Source organism: Microtus ochrogaster, chromosome 7 (assembly GCF_000317375.1).
Source record: "Microtus ochrogaster isolate Prairie Vole_2 chromosome 7, MicOch1.0, whole genome shotgun sequence".
In the NCBI taxonomy this organism is placed as follows: Eukaryota; Metazoa; Chordata; class Mammalia; order Rodentia; family Cricetidae; genus Microtus; species Microtus ochrogaster.
This window is the reverse complement of record NC_022014.1, coordinates 48,656,480-48,676,341: the sequence shown is the minus strand read 5'-3', so window position 1 is coordinate 48,676,341 and position 19,862 is coordinate 48,656,480. Positions and strand designations below refer to the sequence as shown.

Genomic DNA, 19,862 nt, shown 5'->3' with positions numbered 1-19,862 from the left:
ATCCCAGCACTTGGAAGATATAGGCAGGTGGATCTCTGCTCAAGGCCAGCCTAGTCTACAAAATGAGTTTCAGGACAGCCAGGGATATATAGAGAAACCCTGTAGGTTAAGAGCACAGCCTTGTTTGTTCTTCCAGAGGTCCTGAGTTCAATTCCCAGCAACCACATGGTGACTGACAATCATCTATAATGAGATCTGGTGCCCTCTTCTGGCCTGCAGGCACACATGCAGGTAGAACACATACATAATAAATAACAAAATCTTTTAAAAAAAAAAAAAACACTTGGCAACATCTAGGTACATCATAACCTAAGAAATTGTATTCAGTGACCCTTTGGGCTAGGCTGTAGCTCAGTGGTAAACACTTGACTAACATTTACCAGGTTATAGGTTTCATCCCTAGTACAGACAAAAAAGAAAACACACAACAAACACTTTCCATCTCAAATTAGAGTTCATTATAAAGCCCTTCCACAAGCCCTCCACCTCGTCCCCCTGGCTCTAGGTTCTACTATGCTAAAGCCCTGAGTTACGCAGAATGGGAGGACTGCTGTTTGCATTGTAACTGCTCTGCGACCATACACTACTCTGTACAGATTATGTGTACTGTCTTCTCTCATCCTGCCAGCAATCCAAAGAGGGCGTTGCTCTCCTATTGTGCTGGCTAGTTTGTCATTCCGTGGCAAAGTATCTGCAGAGTCTTAGAAGTTCTCTGTGCAGCATCCAGTGGGCCCTGTCGGGTTAGCCTCTGGTGAGCATGATGGTAGCATACATAGAGGGAGTCCATGTAGAAGCAAGAGGACAGGCTAGCCACATCTGATGCTTTTGTAATAACCTCATGAGAACCACCAAAAGAGTCCTGTAGGAAATACCTCACGCCACCTTAGGACCTCCACTAGGTCCCATTCTCCAGAAGTTCTGCCACCTACCAACTGATAACCAAAGTTTTCACCACCATGGACTATGGGACGGACACTCGGACTACACCCAAACCATAGCACCGTTGTCCAGTGAAGGATAGATAGTAAGGCCAGCGGCAGATTCCAGGTTTACGCAGTTCATTGTGGCAGAGCCTGACTTCAGTAATCATCATTCCTTATTTAAGATTTCTAGCTAGCGCCCTCCCTCCCTCCCTCTCTATCCTTTCCTCTCTTCTGAGGAATAGCTCCAGCATTCTTTTTACTTTGAGACAGGATCTCATTAAGTTGCCCAGACTATGGAAATCATTCTGTAGCCCAGACTGGCCTTGAACTTGCCAAACTCATGTTTCAATTTCCCATGTAACTGAGTTTACAGACCTGCACCACCAGACTGGGCCATACAAGTTTCCTTTATAAGCATGTTGATTTCTACCATGTTCTATGCCAAACTAGGGAACATGAAGCACCAAGATAGCCTGTTTTGTGTATAAAATGCAAAATCACCTACTAAGAACCTAAAACCAAAGATTTCTACTTTCTTCTCTCATCTCATGAAAAGGTACTCACATGACCCTGCCTTGTAAACTTGTAACTGAATAAAATATTTGTAGGCTGCTGTGCCTCCATGAAGCTACCTGTCCTATTTTACTTATTCAGAAAGTAACATTTTGTGCCTAGAAAATGCACACAAAATAGATTGCTTTTTTTGTTTTTGTTTTTTGATTTTTAATCTTGGATCTCCAGAAGAATGCTGTAATCAGAAATAGAAGTTCAAGATTCTGGAATAGTATTCCAATTCTAGGTTACATAAGAAAGATCTTAACCAAACTCAGTGTAAGCAGCCCTGCAGAAAATTATGTACTGGCCATTTTTCTTCATTCAGTTATTTAAAATCGAAGTGTGTGAGGCTGAAAGAAGCATGTTTATGAAGCAAGTAGGGAAAGAAAGCAGAGCCAGCAAGTGCCTGCTTTAACCAGGAAGAAGCTGAACATTAAATTTCTTTTCTTCCTATCCCCTGCTCAAGAACCACTGGACCCAGCTGGTACCTAAAGCAGAAAGGAAAAAAAAATCATTCACTGTTATTATTAAAATGAAAGTGTCTTCCTCAAGGGAGTCTGATCCTAAAATAGAGGACTCTGGGCTACTTGCTCTCATTCTTGCCATCCCTAAAGCCTTGCCTTGACTTTTCCAGGTTCATTCTGAGTGCTCGCTCTCTCTCTCTCTCTCTCTCTCTCTCTCTCTATATATATATATATATATATATATATATATATATATATATATATACCTATCTCTATCTATCTCTATCTTCCTCCTCTCCCCCTCGCCAGTTTAGCGCAGACCTTTCTCAACCCAACTCCCTGTCAGATGAACGAGCAATTTTATAAAGACCTTCAGTGGAACACCACCATTCACCTTTAGTAAGTTCCTGAGTGATTTCTGATAACAGAGGGTCACACTCTCCGCTGAGGTCCACAGCCTTGTGGAACCTTACCTTTCTACAGCTAAAAAAGACAGTTGCTGCTTAGCCTTTGTGTTTGTGAGCTGCTTTTAAAGAGCTCAAACATTGTCAGACTTGAGGGATTTCTTTGCTCTCTCCCTCAAGGTCTTGCCCACACTTTATGCAGATGTACTGCACTGACTGTCCGCTCTCCATGTTGTTTTGAAACCAGCTGCTTTCTTAAGTCTCTGTATTCTCTGAATTACAGTGTTCGGCCTACTCAGAACATGTTGTCCCTCACCTTAACAACACCACCATCCTCAGATGCAGTAAAAATTAACTTTTACCATTGAGCAATCTTTTGTGACAACCTTCGACCTATACAGGGTTTCTCGGCTTTGGCACTGCTGACATTTCAATCAGATGAGTCTTTGTTTGAAGGAGAAGGTGAGGAAAGCTGCTCTGTACAACACAGGACATTCAGCATATCCTTAGCCTCTGCCACTACTCCCCAGAAGTGCCGTACCACACAGTTTTGACAACCCAGAATGTCTCCAGATGAGAACCACCGACCTAGAAAAGGTTGACCCAGGAAGTTTTGATCCCAAATCTTCTCTGAGCTTACTTCCAGCCAATGACTCTCTAGTACCTGTGGTAATTTTCCCTGTTTGGTGTCTTTCCACCTGGAATACCCCTTCTTTCTTTTATCTGTATGTTCTTTGACCCTGAGCCTTCCCTGGATTTCTCCATCTCATATGGCTCAGCACTTTTGTCCCTCACTGTCTTCCACCTGGTCTTTGGACAGACTGCACAGACAGAGTTCCACCCCTGGCTGGATGCCAAGTGTTAACCAGAGTCTTTCTGCTATCCTGGCTGGCCCTTCCTGTTTATCACAGCAGTGTCTCCTTAAACACTTCCCTTACCCATTGTTCACTCTCAGCCAAGTGAACTTTACTATCAGCTTCATAGAGAGAATAGTTGCTGGATTGCCCTGAGCTTTATATCACCAGGCCTCCAGCATGTCTACCTCTACACCCTCCTTGGCACCTCCAAGCATGGAAGAGGCAGCTCAGCTCTGGTCTGGTGCTGCTATTCCTACTTGGGTCTTTGCCTGCCAGCGAAAGGGGACCTTGATCTATTGACTGCCTGTCCCCTTGGCTTTTTGTTCTGTCTATCTTTGCTCATCAGCATTCAGTCATAATCAAGCCTTTGAGATTCCTATTTGTTTTAAATCTGACCCTTACATTACCCTGCAGCTTTAGGTAGAATCTTTATTTGCTGTCTCTCCTCAGTCAGAAGACAGCCAAATGTCTATGTCTGTCTGTTCTTCATTTTTAACAAGACTGTTCTGAACCAAACCTTTCTCTATAAATATCAGACCTCTTGTGAACTGCTTTGTCACATGACCTTTTCTTTTTGTCCTCTATCGCACGAATTTATTGTGGACAGATGGCAGTTGGCATTGCTTTGGGGACCTCCTGCTTGTGTCAGTTGATTACAGTTGATCGCCTTTTGGATATTAGCCCTCATGGCTCCAAAACTGAGAAACAGCCACCTTATTTAAAGGTTAGCCACAGGATGTTAGTAGGTGGAAATACTAAGGAGAGTGCCACAGCATGAAGATGCCAGCCCGTGCTAAAACAGGTCAGGAAGCTGGCGACTGGCTGGCTAGGGAGTTGCTGCAGTCACCCCCACCTCAGAGGGAGATCGGCTTAAACAGCATCTGCCAGGCCTGGCTGGGGAAGGAGTTCTTGTGTCTGACCTTTAATAATCCTGGATGATCCTTTCATGTTTGCCAGGTCCTTAACAGGACACCCAGAGGCTTCAGAGTTGTGAAAACAACTCACCTCCAGTGCAGATGCCTCCCCCTCCCCCTCCCCCAGCCCCACTGCTTTCTGACCTCTCTGTTTCTGGCCCCTGGGGAGTAGGAGCAAGGAGGCACTGTATTTCAGTGCTGCAGGCTTTGTTTCTTCCGTAGTCTGTGTGTTCCCCATTGTGTACCTCACAGCATTTCTTACAGAAGTAATGGTCGTGTGGAAGCTCTGATATGTTGGTCTACAGCTCTCTGCATATCCTAGTCCACCACTTAGCCCCTTTCTGCTGCTGTGTGTATTTTTATTACAAGAGTCTCTCAAGATAGTGAGGAAGAACTGCTTTTCAAGGTCTGGCCCCTGTGGTGCACCCTCTGACTAGTGATGGATGCCCTAGTGCCAAAGCTTGTTTCAAAAGTATTCTTGCCATTTACTGGGATGTTGTATGGAACATTAAGGTCACTTTGCCTTTTTAGCAAAACCTTAGTGCTTCTCAAAGTATTCCAGGTACAGTTTTCATGTGCTTCAGTCAGCCTCACGAGGTGATCAAGCCTGTCTTCCCCAGTCTCCCACCCATGGTCTTTCAGGGCAGACAGCTGAGAGGCAAGAAGAGTAGTGGACCAAGGATCCAGACACTTAGTAGCAAAGCTTTGCCCAGAAACAAGATGAAGGACATGATGGGTATGGTGAGCAGGAGGCTGAGGAAGTGGTCAAGTGAGGAAGAAAATAGTGAAGAAGGGACAGCTACAAGCCTAAGCATTTGTTCCCAAAGGTGACCAGTAGGAGAGTGCAGGATTGTTCAAGGCCATCCAGAGAACAAGGGCTTAGTTTTATCCAGAAGAGCTGTGGGAGTTAAGAGTCAGAAGGTCTGGAGTTAGTTGCACAGAAGCTGGAAAGGGTTGGCTCTGGGTCATGGGAGGGGAGTTGGAATAGTGGTCTGGGGTGCAAGTGATAGCTAGAAACTTTTGTTTTTAGAGAGAAGAAATACTTCTTTTAGGTTTTGAGTTAACTAAGGAAGAGAGATTCTTATTTGTCTACAGATAGTATTCCAGATAGTCTTTATTATCTTCTATAACCACACAAAGGGGAACACAGTAATTGACTAATGGGATAGAACAATTTTTCTTTTAGGTCAACAAAACTATAAGAAAATAAGTACTTAAGAATCCCAACATTAAAAAAAAATCCACGTATGGCTCATTTAAGGTCAACATAACAAACAAGTTGTAAACCCTTAAACTGTGTGTGTGTAAACCTCACAGCATGTGAAAATGGTTACAGCCGTGTGGCCCTATCATCCCATCACTTGGGAGAAATTAAGTAAGGGAGGTACGCCATTTTGTTTTTTCCTGAGTAACCAGTAATAGGAAAAGCAAAAACACTGCCCTGGATAGGCCAGAGCCAAATCTTTTTTTAAAAAAAATATATTTATTGGGCTGGAGAGATGGCTTAGAGGTTAAGATCACTGACTACTCTACCGGAGGTCCTGAGTTCAATTCCCAGCAACCACATGGTGGCTCACAACCATCTGTAATGAGATCTGGTGCTCTCTTCTGGCCTGCAGGCATGGAGGCTGAACACTGTGTACATAATAAATAAATCTTTTAAAAAAATTATTTATTATATATATATATATATATATATATATATATATATATATAATATTCTGTGTGCATGTATGCCTGCAGGCCAGAAGAGGGCACTAGACCCCATTACAGATGGATGTGAACCATCATGTGGTTGCTGGGAATTGAACTCAGGACCTTTGGAAGAGCAGGCAATGTTCTTAACCATTCAGCCATCTCTCCAGCCCCAGAGCCAAATCTTTATACCAGGGTTCTACCATCTTCTGGTTAAAATTGAGCTACCACACCCCTCTTCATACATCTCACTCCTGAACCAAAGCAACTCTTTCAGAGATCACATGATCTCTTCTACTCTTGACAGCCAAATCCCATTGTCCATCCTAAAACTAGAACACCTTCTCGACTGTCCCACTCTGTCCTGGCACTAGCTAAGCCCCCAGACGTCTATCAGTTGCTCCCAGGGGTATACAGATTAGGTAATTGTAGTTTAGATTCTACAGTTTAGATGAGATCTAAAGGGACCTCTGCATGCCCCGCAGAGATTAAGAAATATTATTCAGGGGTGGAGAGATAACCTCATGTATAGAGGTCTGATGACCTGAGTTTGACCCCTGGAACTCACATCGTTGTAGGAGAGAACTGACTCTTTCAGGTTTTCCTCTTGACTCCCACATTGTGAGCATGTCTTGCATACCCACAAATAATAATGTTTTTAAAAAGAAACAGCAGCAGCAGCCTTGTTCTGTTCTGTGTTCCACTGCACAGTAACCTTGGTACCGTTGAGTGCTGCTGGGCAGTAGCTGCACATGACCCTCAGTAAGGGCTGAGTCCTCAGAAGCACCTTGTCTTTTCTCTGGAGCACTCTTAGTCCATAAAAGTAGGAGGAGGAAATCATAACACCTTGTATTGTATAACTGTAAGTCTCCGTGTGGACTGACAGCTTTGCAGCCTATAAACCCTACAGAAGGTTCTCAGGCGTGAGAATGCCTTGTCTGAAAGTCTCACTAGACTGAGAAAGCAAGACTTCAAGGTCTTGATTCTGGTCTCCAAAGAAGAAGGCTATAAGGCCATCAAATGGAAACTGTGGGATAGATAGCTTATTGTTGGCTGAAATTATCATCCCAGTAAAAAGTTTTCTAGACCATCTTTTTAAAATTTTTATTTTCAAATAGTAGCCAGAATATTAAATTATAAATTAACAAGGTTTTAAGTTAAAACAAGGTATATGATGACCCAATTTGGTATCTCTCAAATTACCTTTTATCCCAAACTCAAATTGTATCATTTCTTCAAAACCTGCCTGAGAATCTGTTGATGCCTTTGTGTCAGCCTAGCACTGCAGGCTCCCTGTGCTGGGTTGCAGCTTCTTCAGGTTCCTGTACAAGGATACCAGAACTTGGGCATGACCTTTGCCTGTCCTTCAAAGTCTTTTCTGGACTTCCTATGGGAACAAGTTCCTTTTCCAAGACTACAGACCCTCTCTGAGTGACTGACCGCATCAGGAGGATGTGACTTTAGTTCTCACGAGTGGGAGAGGATGTCATTGTCCCCTATCATTTAACATTTAACATTTCAGCCAAGAATCACCAACTGCTGATCTCATTCTTAGATAACATTGACCACCTTAAAAGAGTTCTAACTGCCCTGTGACTTTTACCAATATTCAGCCTAGGTTGAATTTCATAAAACTAACATTTATCCAGAGAACTCTTAATTTAACTGCAACTTAACATCTGTGTGAAATTCCATTTGGGTTTTTTTTGAGGGGGGAGGGTTGTTTTGTTTTGTTTTGGCAGGGATGGGGGATTTTGAGACAGGCTTTACTCTATAGCTTTGAAGCTTTTCCAGAACTAGCTCTTGTAAACCAGGCTGGCCTCAAACTCACAGAGATCCTCCTGCCTCTGTCTCCTGAGTGCTGAGATTAAAGGTGTTAAAGGTATCCACTACCACTGCCCACCAGAATTCCATCTTTCTACATGAGCTATCCTTCTAAAATATAGCTTGTTTATAAAATCTGGTTATCTTTATTCTTAATATATTTTTCTAGATTTTTTCAAGTCTTTTAGAATTCAGTGGCATGAAAAGACAAGTTGGGCACAGTAGTTTATACCTATAGTCCCAGCTAGTCTTTATTACTGTGAGCTTGGGACCATCCTGGACAACTCAGCAAGCCCCATCACTTACAGCATGCATGAGGTCCTATGGTGGATCCACAGCACAGAAATAAGTTCAGGCATCTGTAACCCTCTCATGCTCATTACACAGTGCTCTTAGGTACAGGAGTAGGCTATGTTTTTATGTGCTCCACTATTTATCTCTTGGGTGTTGAAATCCCCTAAAACAGAAAAAATTCTAATTCTTTCCATTTTGACCTTGGAGTTCTTCAATATGCAATTTGTGACATAATTCTCTGTTGTTTTCTAGGCATGTTTTCCACAAGTCATGTGTGGATCCCTGGCTTAGTGAACACTGTACCTGTCCTATGTGCAAACTTAATATTTTGAAAGCCCTAGGAATTGTGGTATGTTCCCTGCTTGTCACTACTTGGTGTAATATATCCACATGCAGTGTGATGCAACTAGCGTACTAGAAGCCATGGCCAAATCTCTTTAGAATACTCTTGCTTTCTTTGCCACGTGGCCTTTTTTTTTTTTTTTTTTTTTTTTTTTTTTTTGTGCCCTTCTTCCAGGTGACTTCAAAGTTCTAAACTCCTTGGGCCCACAAGAAGAGAATGTAAATAACTGTACTAGTCTGTTTTGAAAACTGTGCTTCTGATGGAGAGCACATGAAAGAAATAGGATGCAGAAAGCTGTGATCTAATAGTAATTTTGCCAAAATATGAAATGATGACATTTCTGCCCTCTTAAGCTTGCTCTTCACGTCTTTGAGTGTCAGTAACTTGCAAGCAGTGAACATAGATGTTAACCAAAAAGCACCAGAGAACCTTGAGCAGCTTGACAGCTGTGTTAGCCAAGTATGCTGCACTGGGTCAGCTGTGACTGGTGCCAGAGCATACAATGAGAATGGTGGAGACTTCTTACATTCTTGCTTAAGAAAGGTATATAGGGTTGGAGGGATAGCTCATCGTTAAAGGCTAAGGCTCAGAACTAAAATACTAAACAACTAAAATAATAAACAAGTATTATTCAGGTTATACTTTTAATAGAAAGAAAAAGGTCACCATTGCTAACTGTTCTCTGGGGGCCAAGTCATCCTCTATGTACAACTAGTTCAGCAGATACTGTCACATATGGCCAGCATGTGGAAAAAGTAACTTGTTTTCTATCCATTTTTAATGACAGAATGCCTTCTGGAATAAATGATAGTTGTCATTCGTGGGATGTGACATTACTATAAGCATCAGCTCTTATATTGCGCTTTTAATTTTGTTTTTTTGTTTTTTTTTTTTTTAAGAGCTTTGGGAGACTCAAAAACAGAATTCTTTTGCCCTAGAAGCAGTAGCTCTGGGTCTTGGCTGTTCTTTTTGTCTGCCATTTTTCTGAGCTCTGTTTTCATATGCTGTCTTACACAGACAGGAGGAGCTGCCTCTTACTCTGCTGTGAGTGTTCATACCCACCTCTCCACAGGTGGACTTCAGCTGTAGCTGGAGGCTCAGGCGTCGACACAGATCATTTTCTTACAGTTTACAGACCTGAGCTTTGATCTGCTCTTGCTGTGTGCTTTGTCTCTGAAGGTATATGCTAATAGTGACATTTAACATTAAGATAATGAAGTAAACTTTCAATCTGAATGTGCCAATTTTGTAAATGCCATTAGCCTCCCTTTGCCTGTGACTGAGACCACAAATGGTTATCACTTTTTTGCCAAGCTACAGTGGACAGTTTTGAGCTATTAATTTTGGTTTTCCTTTGTACGTTTCGGAGAAAATCAACTGATTCTTTGAAGAAAGTTTCTTAAATGATAGTAGGAAAGATAGATGGGCAGGTAAATGAGAAGTGATTACGTGAAAAGCTGCTGAAGTTCTGGGAGTGGGTGTTAAACATCCAGGATTTTTTTTTTTATATACTTGTTCTTATAATGATTTGATTTTTTTTTAATCTGGAAATATTTTGCAGCCAAATCTGCCGTGTACTGATAATGTAGCATTTGATATGGAAAGGCTCACCAGAACCCAAGCAGTTAACCGAAGATCAGCCCTCGGTGACCTTGCCAGTGACAGTTCCCTTGGCCTTGAGCCACTGCGAACTTCAGGCATATCGCCTCTTCCTCAAGATGGGGAGCTTACTCCCCGGACGGGTGAAATCAACATTGCAGTAACAAGTAAGTGGGGACCCTTTGCCCAGGCACCAGACGGCATTGCTGCCTGTGTTGGCATGTGGTGACTGTCAAGGAGAAAGTTGAAGTCATGTGGTCCAGCAGTTTTCGTAAAGGAAAACAAGAACATGTACATTTAAATAGCTGTTTAGAATTACAAACTTTGTTCATAGTAAGGAATGTGCATGCTGGTGATTATATGGTTAGTTGTTTAAAGGTTTGTCTTAATGGCTGTTCAGTAAGCCGTGTTCTGAAATTGTTGCATTGCAAATAGACATTTTAAAGGGAGACACTGGAGTGCAGTGTGGGCCGGCAGGCAGCAGTGCTCGTGTACTGTTTGCTAAGCACTGCTGCCCATGATCTTCCAGGCTGTAAGCAACTTGGTGAAAATCTAATGTAGAATTTGAACCTAAAAAATATTCTGGGCTCGTTATGAAATGTCTTGATTGTTGAACTGTTAATAAGCAAAATTGTACTGTTGTGAGGGCGGTGCCCGTCTGTATACAGTGTGAGTGGGTTGGTTGGTGGCGTGTGTATGGTGTTGTAGGCAAGGCATTCATCCTGTAACAGCAAACCCTTTTCTCCGTCTTCATTCTTTACATGCAGTCTCCATCTAACAACCTCTCACCCATCTCTCACCCCCACTCTGGTGCTGCCTTTCTAATTCTGCTGCTGCTTACAGGACTTCAAGCCTAGAGCTGACGAGGCTCCACTTACTTCTGGGAGCCAGTAACAAAATGGGGGAAGCGGTTTATGGGATAGCTTCTTAAGGCTTCTGTGATCTGTTTTGTTGAAATGCATGGTTTTGAGCCATCCAGAGGTTGCCATTTGTCTGAAGGCCAAGAGCTTTCATTCTGTTATAAGTAAAACTATTCTTTGATGTAGTGTGACTCATTTCTTACCATTTTCCAATGCTTGTTTTAGCAACATTTCATGGTTTTCCTACTTTGGCATTTAGGTTTTATGGTCCAGAGTTTCAAAACTTGCTCTAGCAGTATGAAAGGAGATAAAGGTGATTTAAAATTGCGCTTTTATAAGTCCTTCGTTGACCAGGCATTTATTGAGCACCTACTACATTAAGCACACATCTTGTCATTTTTATGTGGAACTGTCTTCAAAATTGTGATAACAAAATATTTTGATGATAAAAATATACCCCCCAAAAAAACCTTTACCAGAATTTACACATAATGCCAGTAAAGAAAATTCATGTGATTATCCAGACCCAAAGTACCGCTTTTCCTTCCAAATCCCTGTAGTACCATAAGCAAGTGCAGGAGCTTCAGCCAGCATCTGCTGTGTGCAGGGCACTGTGCTAATGCCCGGCAGTGGGAGACTGCTGCTGAAGTACTCTTGGCTCTGCCGGGTGGCGCAGTGATGGTATTTCTCACATGCAAAGACACAAATAGATATATGTGTTCAGGATTCAGAAAAATAGATGTGACTGAAGTTTCTAAATGTTAGTCTGTGAACAACGGTTTATGAGAAGGTGGGCTTGGTGGCAGCTCAGTGGACACAGTGGCACATGCCTATAATCCCATCATTCCCAGCACTTAGGAGGTAGAAGCAAAAGAATTTTAAATTCAAGACCAGCCTCAGCTATAGCCAAAAAGAAAAGAGTTAATATTATGTTACTCTCCTTGCTGTTGATAATTCATCAACAATAATTCATCTCTTGGATTTAAAAAGTACCAGTATACATTATTTCCAACTAAAAACACGCACAGGTTAGAACAGTGGATTTCACATGGACTCTTGAGTACCCATTTTGACTTCAATAAATAGCTTAAGTCTAGTGACAAGGAAGTCTGTATCCAAAAAGCAGTGGCTGCAGTGTTATATGAAGAGTTTGCAAAGCATTTCAGTCATATAAACCAACCAGGACAGCGAAGATATAGCTCATACAACAAGCTTAGCATCCTGGGAGCCTAGAGAGCAAGTTCTCTTAGCCTTGCCTTTTCGGGGGGGGGGGGGGGGAGCCTGCTCACACACAGTTTATGCAGTTTTGGAATTCATGAAACCCAGACTAAGAAATACCCAAAGTGGGGTTTCTAGGAGCCCTTGATACTCTTTTCAAGAACCCAAGTTCAGTTCTTAGCACCCACCTGAGGTAACTCCAGCTCCAGGGGGGTCCCACACCTTCTGACCTCCGTGGGCACATATGCTCACATATACATATGCACACATATACACATAATTGAAAATTAAAAGTTTTGAAAGAAATAACTATATTACATATATGAAGTCATATGAAAGCATTATTTTGTATACTATCTAAAAAATGTTAAAATGAAGCAGCAGTCCTGTAGGCACAGCTTTGCCTGTGAACATTCGTCGTACCTTGTTACAGACATAGAGGAATTTTATAGGATTACTTTGTTAAACCTTCCCAATTTAGTTTATCCTTGACAACATATTATAGTTATGACTTTGGAGCAAGTCAGATTGGTTCTCAGGCCCCAAGGTTAGTCTCGCTCTATCCCCATGTATGCATGACTTTGATTTTGACTTCTGCACACCTTGTCAGTCATGGCCCCTCCTACTTTTCTTTAGACAGAAGGACAAGTTTTACTTCCCAGCAGGAGCCCTGGACCTGTTTTCTTGGCACAATTGTGATGTGTCTTTTTAGTATGAATACTGTAAACTGATAGATAAGAGAAAATGCAAACGTGTCTTGAAGGAGCAGCTTTTCGATTAGCATACACGAAGACTTTTGAGAGCCCCACTCCATGCTCCTAACCCTTTTCTAAGATTGAGTGTTAGAGTCATGCAGAAATGACAAAAAGGAAATTTGAGAAACTATTTTAAGTATGATTATTCTACTGTCATTTAAATTCACAGTGATACCTATGTCCATGTACAGTTCTCCTACATAATTTTCCTGTGCCTTTTGGTGGTCACACTCCTCATGTACTTCTGGATCGAAACTGAAAGAAACGGTTGAGCCATGCTTTCCTTTCTCCTTGCAGCTTTCCCAGTACTCCACTAACCTTCTCTAGTTAGTAGCTTTCTGGCAAACTTCCTCCTGCTTGACTTCTTTGAGCCAGCCTTGGCTTACACCTCCGTTGACGTCTGCTTCGTTGCATTTGAGGGAAGTGTTGACATCGATTTGACTTAAATCTTCTCCCCAGAGTGATTTCCTCCCTTTCCTTTGTCAACAGAAGAATGGTTTATTATTGCCAGTTTTGGCCTCCTCAGTGCTCTCACGCTCTGCTACATGATCATCAGAGCCACAGCTAGCTTGAATGCTAATGAGTAAGTAACAAATTGTTTTTTGGATTGCATGTGCCAGATGACCCCAAGAAAACATGTAATTTTCATGAAGGTGGTGAGACTTGGCTTCCCACCTGCTTCATGCTGATCCCAGTGGGATCATAGTTAACAAAAAATTTATTTCATGAGCCATCTATTTTTAGTCACACAGAATGGGAATTCATTTTGTTCAGTAAGACCAGCATATATGAGCAAAACTCTGGAGGCTCTCTTTAGTACAGGCTGGATCCACAGCGTCATGCACGTGCCAGGACACCAGAACAGTCTTAGTATGTCACAGGAATAGCCCCACTCTGTGTGTGCTCATAGATTTTACCAGGAGCTTTAGTCAACTTTCGGGAGCATGCTAAGACCTTTGCCTATGGTCAAGGACAGGAAAGAAGCGGGAAGCAAATCTACTGCTCTCAGAACTTTTGGGAGGTAGAGATGTCAAAATAGACTGTCTGTCTAAGGACAGAAAAGATAGGTTACAGAAAGGCAAAGTTGGCCTCCACAGGAAGAACACCAGTCAGGCTTCTTAATGGTGAGATGACCTTCCCACAAGGAATGCACAGAGCTAGGAATGCTGGCAGCCGCTGCACATCAAGGGCTACTGTAGGATAGATATCTTAGTCCTTTTGATGCAATGATTTCCCAGAAGTAGATAATGGAAGGGTTTGGTTTTCCTTTGTTTTACTATTCAGTCCTCTCTTTTACCTGAGTATTCATACTACTTAGAGATGGGCACAGCCCTGGGCCAGTGCCCAGATTTGAGCCTACATTGCTGCTGGTGCACATTGTGTGCTTTTCATATCGGAGTATGGCGTAGCATTTTAAGTAGTCAACAGTAAACGATCTTCTGGAATAATTAATAATGTTTAACCTTAGAAACACAAAACTTTCACTTCTCTGACATACTATCTCCAACCTGATCTGTTGACAAAAATCTTGCAAGAAATATCTTCTGTCATCCCTGACCCTGCACATGCTGAGAGGCTATTGTGATACATTGGTGTTCTTCACCCTTTATATGAATAGCCTTTGCCTGTCCATTAGGTCAGGAGCTAGCTACTTCTGTGGACACTGCTAGATACAGTTTTCCGTCAGAACACGGTACCAGTTGCTCAGATTCTAGAGTCAGTCACACCTAGATTTGACTCTCACTCAGCAACCCCATTTTTTCCATTGGGCATTTTAATTTATCTGAAGATGATTTTAATCATCAAAATAAGCAAATAATGACTAGTCTACATCATAGGGCTATGGACTTAGCACAGTGCCTAATACGTAATAAGTGCTCAATAAATGTTAGCCAAACTAGCTCCGCTGAGATTCTGCTACAGTTCTGTGAATAAGATGGCCGTCTGCGACCAGGAGTGTGGCGCAGCAGGGAAGACACTTGCTGCCAAGCCTGAGAACCTGAGATGAATCCAACTTCCACAAGTTGTCCTCTGACCTACACATACACACACACCATGGCACATGTACATATGCACACAGACATAAAAAATATAAATAAACAGAATTTAAAATTTAAAAGATGGCCATCTATTTTTAATAAAGCAAATTAGTTTAACTTTGTCCTTGAAATTAGTTACAGTGCCTAGGAACACTGTGGTTGCCCATGGCTTCAAAAACACTTCCATTCAGTGAAGTCATTGTCTGGTCTGCAGCCACTGTCTTGCTTATTCCCAATCAAGCTGGATAATAAGCCCAGTTCTTTTTTTGTCTTCTTTTCAAGACAGGGTCTCACTACATAGCTCTGGCTATCCTGGACTCACTCTGTAGACCAGACTGGCCTTGAACTCACAGAGATCCACCTGCCTCTGCCTCCTGACTGCTTGGATTAAAGGCATGCACTACCACAGTCCAACAAAGCCCAGTTCTTAAGATTTTACCAGTGAGGGGGCTGGTGATATGATTCAGTGGGTAAAGGCGCTTGCTGCTAAGCCTGACTTGAGTTCAGTCACAGAATCTACCTTGTAGAAGAAAAAAATAATTACTGCAAGTTGCCCTCTGACCTCCACACACATGCCATTGCAAATACCATACACACACACATACACACACACACACACCAGCACATAAAGTAAGTAAATGTAATTAAATATTTTTAAAAATTCAACCATGAGTAACAACCAGTACAAATAAATAGTGATGCCCTGGGCACTTCTGTAGAACTACTAGAATTTAATGGTCCTCTCACTCAGAATCTTCCCAGATGCTCAATCTATACATCAGATGTTTTTGAGAATGCTTAAATAGAAACCCAAGTGCCTGGGTCATACTGCTTCAGTTCCATGCATAAGTGCATTACTCAGAACCTAAGCCATGGGTCTTCACAGCCATGTCTTGGTCAACCTTCTCCCATTAGCCTTTGTAGATGGATGATTTGCCATTGTTCATTCGACTGTTACTTCTTTGCCTTCAAAGCCATCCTAAAGGACAGCATCCATCATCTCATTTAGAGAGGACATTGAGTGAGTGTGTGTGTGCCTGCACCTGTGTGTGTGTGCACACCTGAGGGTACATGAAAAGATACTCACCAAAATATCATTGGTGAGTATCTTAGGTTATATTTTTAGAATGTTTTTCTTTCCATTGTGAGCTTCTGTGTGACTTGGGGGTCTTGTTGCTTTTGCAAGCATGAATCACGTGATTTTTTTTTAAAAAAGACCATTTTATTGTGGGAGACAAAGATCAATTTTACTCTGTGCCAGTGTGTCTCTAAAAGGTTGGTGGAAATTCCTAAATTATTTTATTCCAGATAAAAGCTTTTTAGCAAGTTGGGCATGGTGGTTCATGCCTTTAATCCCAGCACTTGGGAGGCAGAGGCAGGTGGATCTCTGTGAGTTTGAGGCCAGCCTGGTTTACAAAGAAAGTTCCAGGACAACCAGGGCTGTTACACAGAGAAACCCTGCCTCAAAAAACAAACAAAAAAATAGCAATTTTTAAATTTCTTGTTAATGGATTTTTTTTAATGTATATACTCATTTTCCGTTACATGCCAATAAATTTATAGCCAAAATGGGGTCCTTTCTAATTTTAATCATCCCATCATTCTGATTTAACCTGTCCAACTGTCTATAAACAGATGGGAAAATGTGTTGACATTTTAGTGACTGTCTAGAAACTGATAGTAACCCCAGCACAAAAGCACCCATGAGGACAGTCTTCTTTCCTGACAGCTTCAACAGTGCAGTATGCTCATTCACAAACCCTGTAGGCAAGAGCAGCCAGCCTGGCAGATGTTAGGGCAGCCATGCAGAACCCAGGCAGGTCCAGACCCCCCTTGCTTTTTGCTGTAAGTACATTGATTACCACCAGGGGGCAGCCAAGACAGGAGCACAACACTCGTCTTGACCTTGTTCATGGATAACAGTTACCAAGGATTCAATGCTATTGGCTGCTTCAGAAATTGTGTATTTTGGAGTCCTTTGTTCAGTGAAAGAGTACTTATTAAGTATGCTTCTGTAACTAATTGTGCCTCAAAAACTTTTAACACTGCACACAAATCTGGGGAAATCTGAGACTGCAGGCATAAGTAGGGTGATGGTCAAAGAAGTGAAATGCAGAGCCAAAGGACTTCGGCTTTAGCGTCTTCCTCACCCTTGTGATTCTCAGTGCCTACAGCAGCAAGACTGTTGAACGGCATTCCCACAGGAGTTTGTTGTTCTACTTATTTAGATAGGCCTTGTGAAATCCAGCACCTGCCTTCTTCCTTCTCTGTGAGAAAGTTAGTTCCATCCTTGTTTTTATTTGAGGAACACATAAGTAGATGATGTAGGAGAGATTTTTAAGTTGAGTGGGAAGTTAAACTATACATGTAGGGCCCATCTCTTAGTCTATAGACTCTGATTATAAAAAAAAAAAATCACATCTTAAGAATTGCAGAGATATGTAGCTCAGATACTCAGGATTTTTTCACTGGTCTGGGCAACAGGAAATGCATGTGCCGAGATTAATGTGATCGTATAGATCTGTGCTGGGATCTAATACAGAGAAGTCCTGGCTTCTGGACTCTTCAGCAGGTAGATGGATCCCACACCTCACTGATAGTTCTGGTGAGCTTTCCAGGTGTTGTTGTAGACGTTTATCAGCCAGTTAAAAGCAGTGATGATCCTGTTTTTCTCTGTACTGAATATTCCTTAATTCTGCTCATTACTCCTGCTTTCTGGCGTGCACCACACAGCCAGTTAGCTAGGCTTCTGTCTTAGGACACTGACAGATCAGCACAGTGTTGATAGAAAAGGTCTGAAATAGAGTCATTAGACATCTTGGAGATGCTTTGCTTAGAAAGGAGGAAGAAGATGGTAGAGATGTCTCAAGGTGTCTGTCCCAAGAACTGCTGGAGCAAGGAGGATCTGCTGTGGACTGCACACTCCTTTGTGCTCACGGTAGCCTCATACTGCACAACCAGTGTGGAAAGACTGCAAGGTTGGCTGTAGTTCTAGAACCCTGAGGCCTCACGAAGGACTGAACTCAATGAAGAAAACTTCTCTCGGGCAGAGTTGTCCATATGAGCTCTCCAGAAGCTACAGTTTAGGGCTGTGAGAGGCAGGTCTCCCTTTGAGTCACATAACTGTTAGGTGGAATCAGAGCCCCTGTGACAAGGATTAGGATTGCTTTCTAGTTGCCTCTTGTTGGACTTTGAATTTTAAAAGCAGAGTTTCCTGAAGAATATACCGCTATAGTTTCCAGACTTCTCTTTCACCATCTCCCAGAGTGAGATCTGTCTGACTTTGTGACCTAGCCTTCCCTCATACATGACTAAAACAGAAGTGGCTCTCACTGCCTGCCACACCTGTCAGGTGAGCCATCTTGCACTTTACTTCCCTACTGACGTCAGGAGCAGTATGTGAGACACTAGTTAAGAAGTTGAGGTGTTTACTTTTTCAGTCAAATACTCTTGGTCAGACTGGCATCCATCTTTGTTTTTTATGTTACCAAGAATACTTAACATTACTTTCTGAGGTGTATTCTTGGAGTGAGTCTTCTTCCCTCTTGTCATATTTATTCTCCTTTAGCCAATCTCTAGTGTGTTTAGACACAGAGTAATACTGAGGCTGAAAGGGGTCGAGTGGTCCCTAATTGATTCTTGGGGGGGGGGGGGGACAATGGGATGCAGGCAAGTGCCTTTGCTCCTAACTCCTCTCTACACTGCTTAGCCCTGATTGCTCCACAGAACACTGAGGGCAACAATTGTGGCCAGAGAAGTTTAATTTCATGGATCCTCAGCACAGACCAAAGTATCAGAACTGAAGGCATGATTTAGGCAGTGGAAATGAACCAGACATGAAGGTAGAGAGCCCCTGCTTAGGGAATAAGCCAAGTGCAAAGGACCAGAAAGTGGTCTTACAGGGCCAGGAGCTGCAAAGAAGACAACAGGATCCTGGGGGTACCAAGAAACTTTTCAGAGGACTGCAGACACTCTTTAACACCTGTTACCAAAACATTAAGATAACACTCAGTGCACCCCAAACCTGAGAGATTTCTGGAACAGAAAGTTTGTTTTTCAGCTCCTTTTATAGCCTTGGTAGTCTAGAATGGTAAAGAGCAGTAAAATCAGCAACTCAAAACCAGCTTGGATAACAGCTGGTCCTGTCTTTTTCCTGTTTTCATTATGGGAATATTAAAACACTAAGATGACGCGCTGCTCAGACGACCACTCGGAAACTGCTAGTCTGAGGGAGACACCAGGGCTGGGGACAGTCCCAGGCCACCCTGCAGTTAGGATCACATCTCTTTTGTTTTAGAATGTTGACAACCACCCTTGAACTAATTAATGATCTCTGTTTTCCCTTTTATTCCATAGGGTAGAATGGTTTTGAAGAAGGAAAAACACTGCTTTCTGACTGATTGCCTTGAAGGAAAAAAGAACCTATTTTTGTGCATCATTTACCAATCATGCCACACAAGCATTTATTTTTAGTACATTTTATTTTTTCATAAAATTGCTAATGCCAAAGCTTTGTATTAAAATAAATAAATAATAAAATAAAAGTACCGTGTGCAAGTGTCTTTTACCAACACATGTTTCGGAGGCTGATTTTGATACCACACATAGGATGTGCTCATGACTTTATAAGAGGGCAGGAACAATATGGCTGCTGGTATTTAACCTATGCAGAGCAGAGACATCCCGTGTGACACTGCTCCCTTAGTGCTCAGCTAATGGTTTACTCCATTTTATCTTAAAGGATGCCATCCACTCTGGTAACTTCTTCCTTTGTGTGTGATCCATGCGCCTTCACTAGGACTTTAGCTCCACATTGAAAACTTTGAACTGTTGCTCCCCTATTGTATCCCCATACCTGGGAGTGTGCTTTGCATGTAGTAAGTGCTCAATAAATTAATTTATGGCATGAAGGAGAGGGTTGTAAGGACTTCCAAACCAAGATGCTCCTTCTGTTAGTGTGTACATTACACATTTCAGGAGTGTAGTCAGGAGCCAGTTCATGTGGTAATGAAACATTGTTGCCTTATTGAAGAAAATGTGTTATTTTGTCATGTTGCATGCTTAAAGGATAGTGGGCATTTGTAAAACATTTATAAACGCTTGAGCAGTAAATTCTTG

General features: G+C 42.2%; 1 protein-coding gene across 1 annotated transcript in view; it reads left to right on the top strand.

Annotated features, from left to right (window-relative positions):
* Rnf130 (ring finger protein 130) overlaps positions 1-19,155 on the top strand; it is a gene marked incomplete at its 5' end in the record, with an annotated part of 91,933 nt that extends 72,778 nt beyond the window's left edge. The window contains 4 exons of the mRNA XM_005350162.2: positions 8,183-8,279; positions 9,835-10,039; positions 13,195-13,288; positions 19,101-19,155. Of these exons, the coding sequence (XP_005350219.2) occupies positions 8,183-8,279; positions 9,835-10,039; positions 13,195-13,288; positions 19,101-19,116 (412 nt within the window). The remainder of the gene's footprint in view (positions 1-8,182; positions 8,280-9,834; positions 10,040-13,194; positions 13,289-19,100) is intronic.
* Positions 19,156-19,862: the final 707 nt, after the last annotated feature.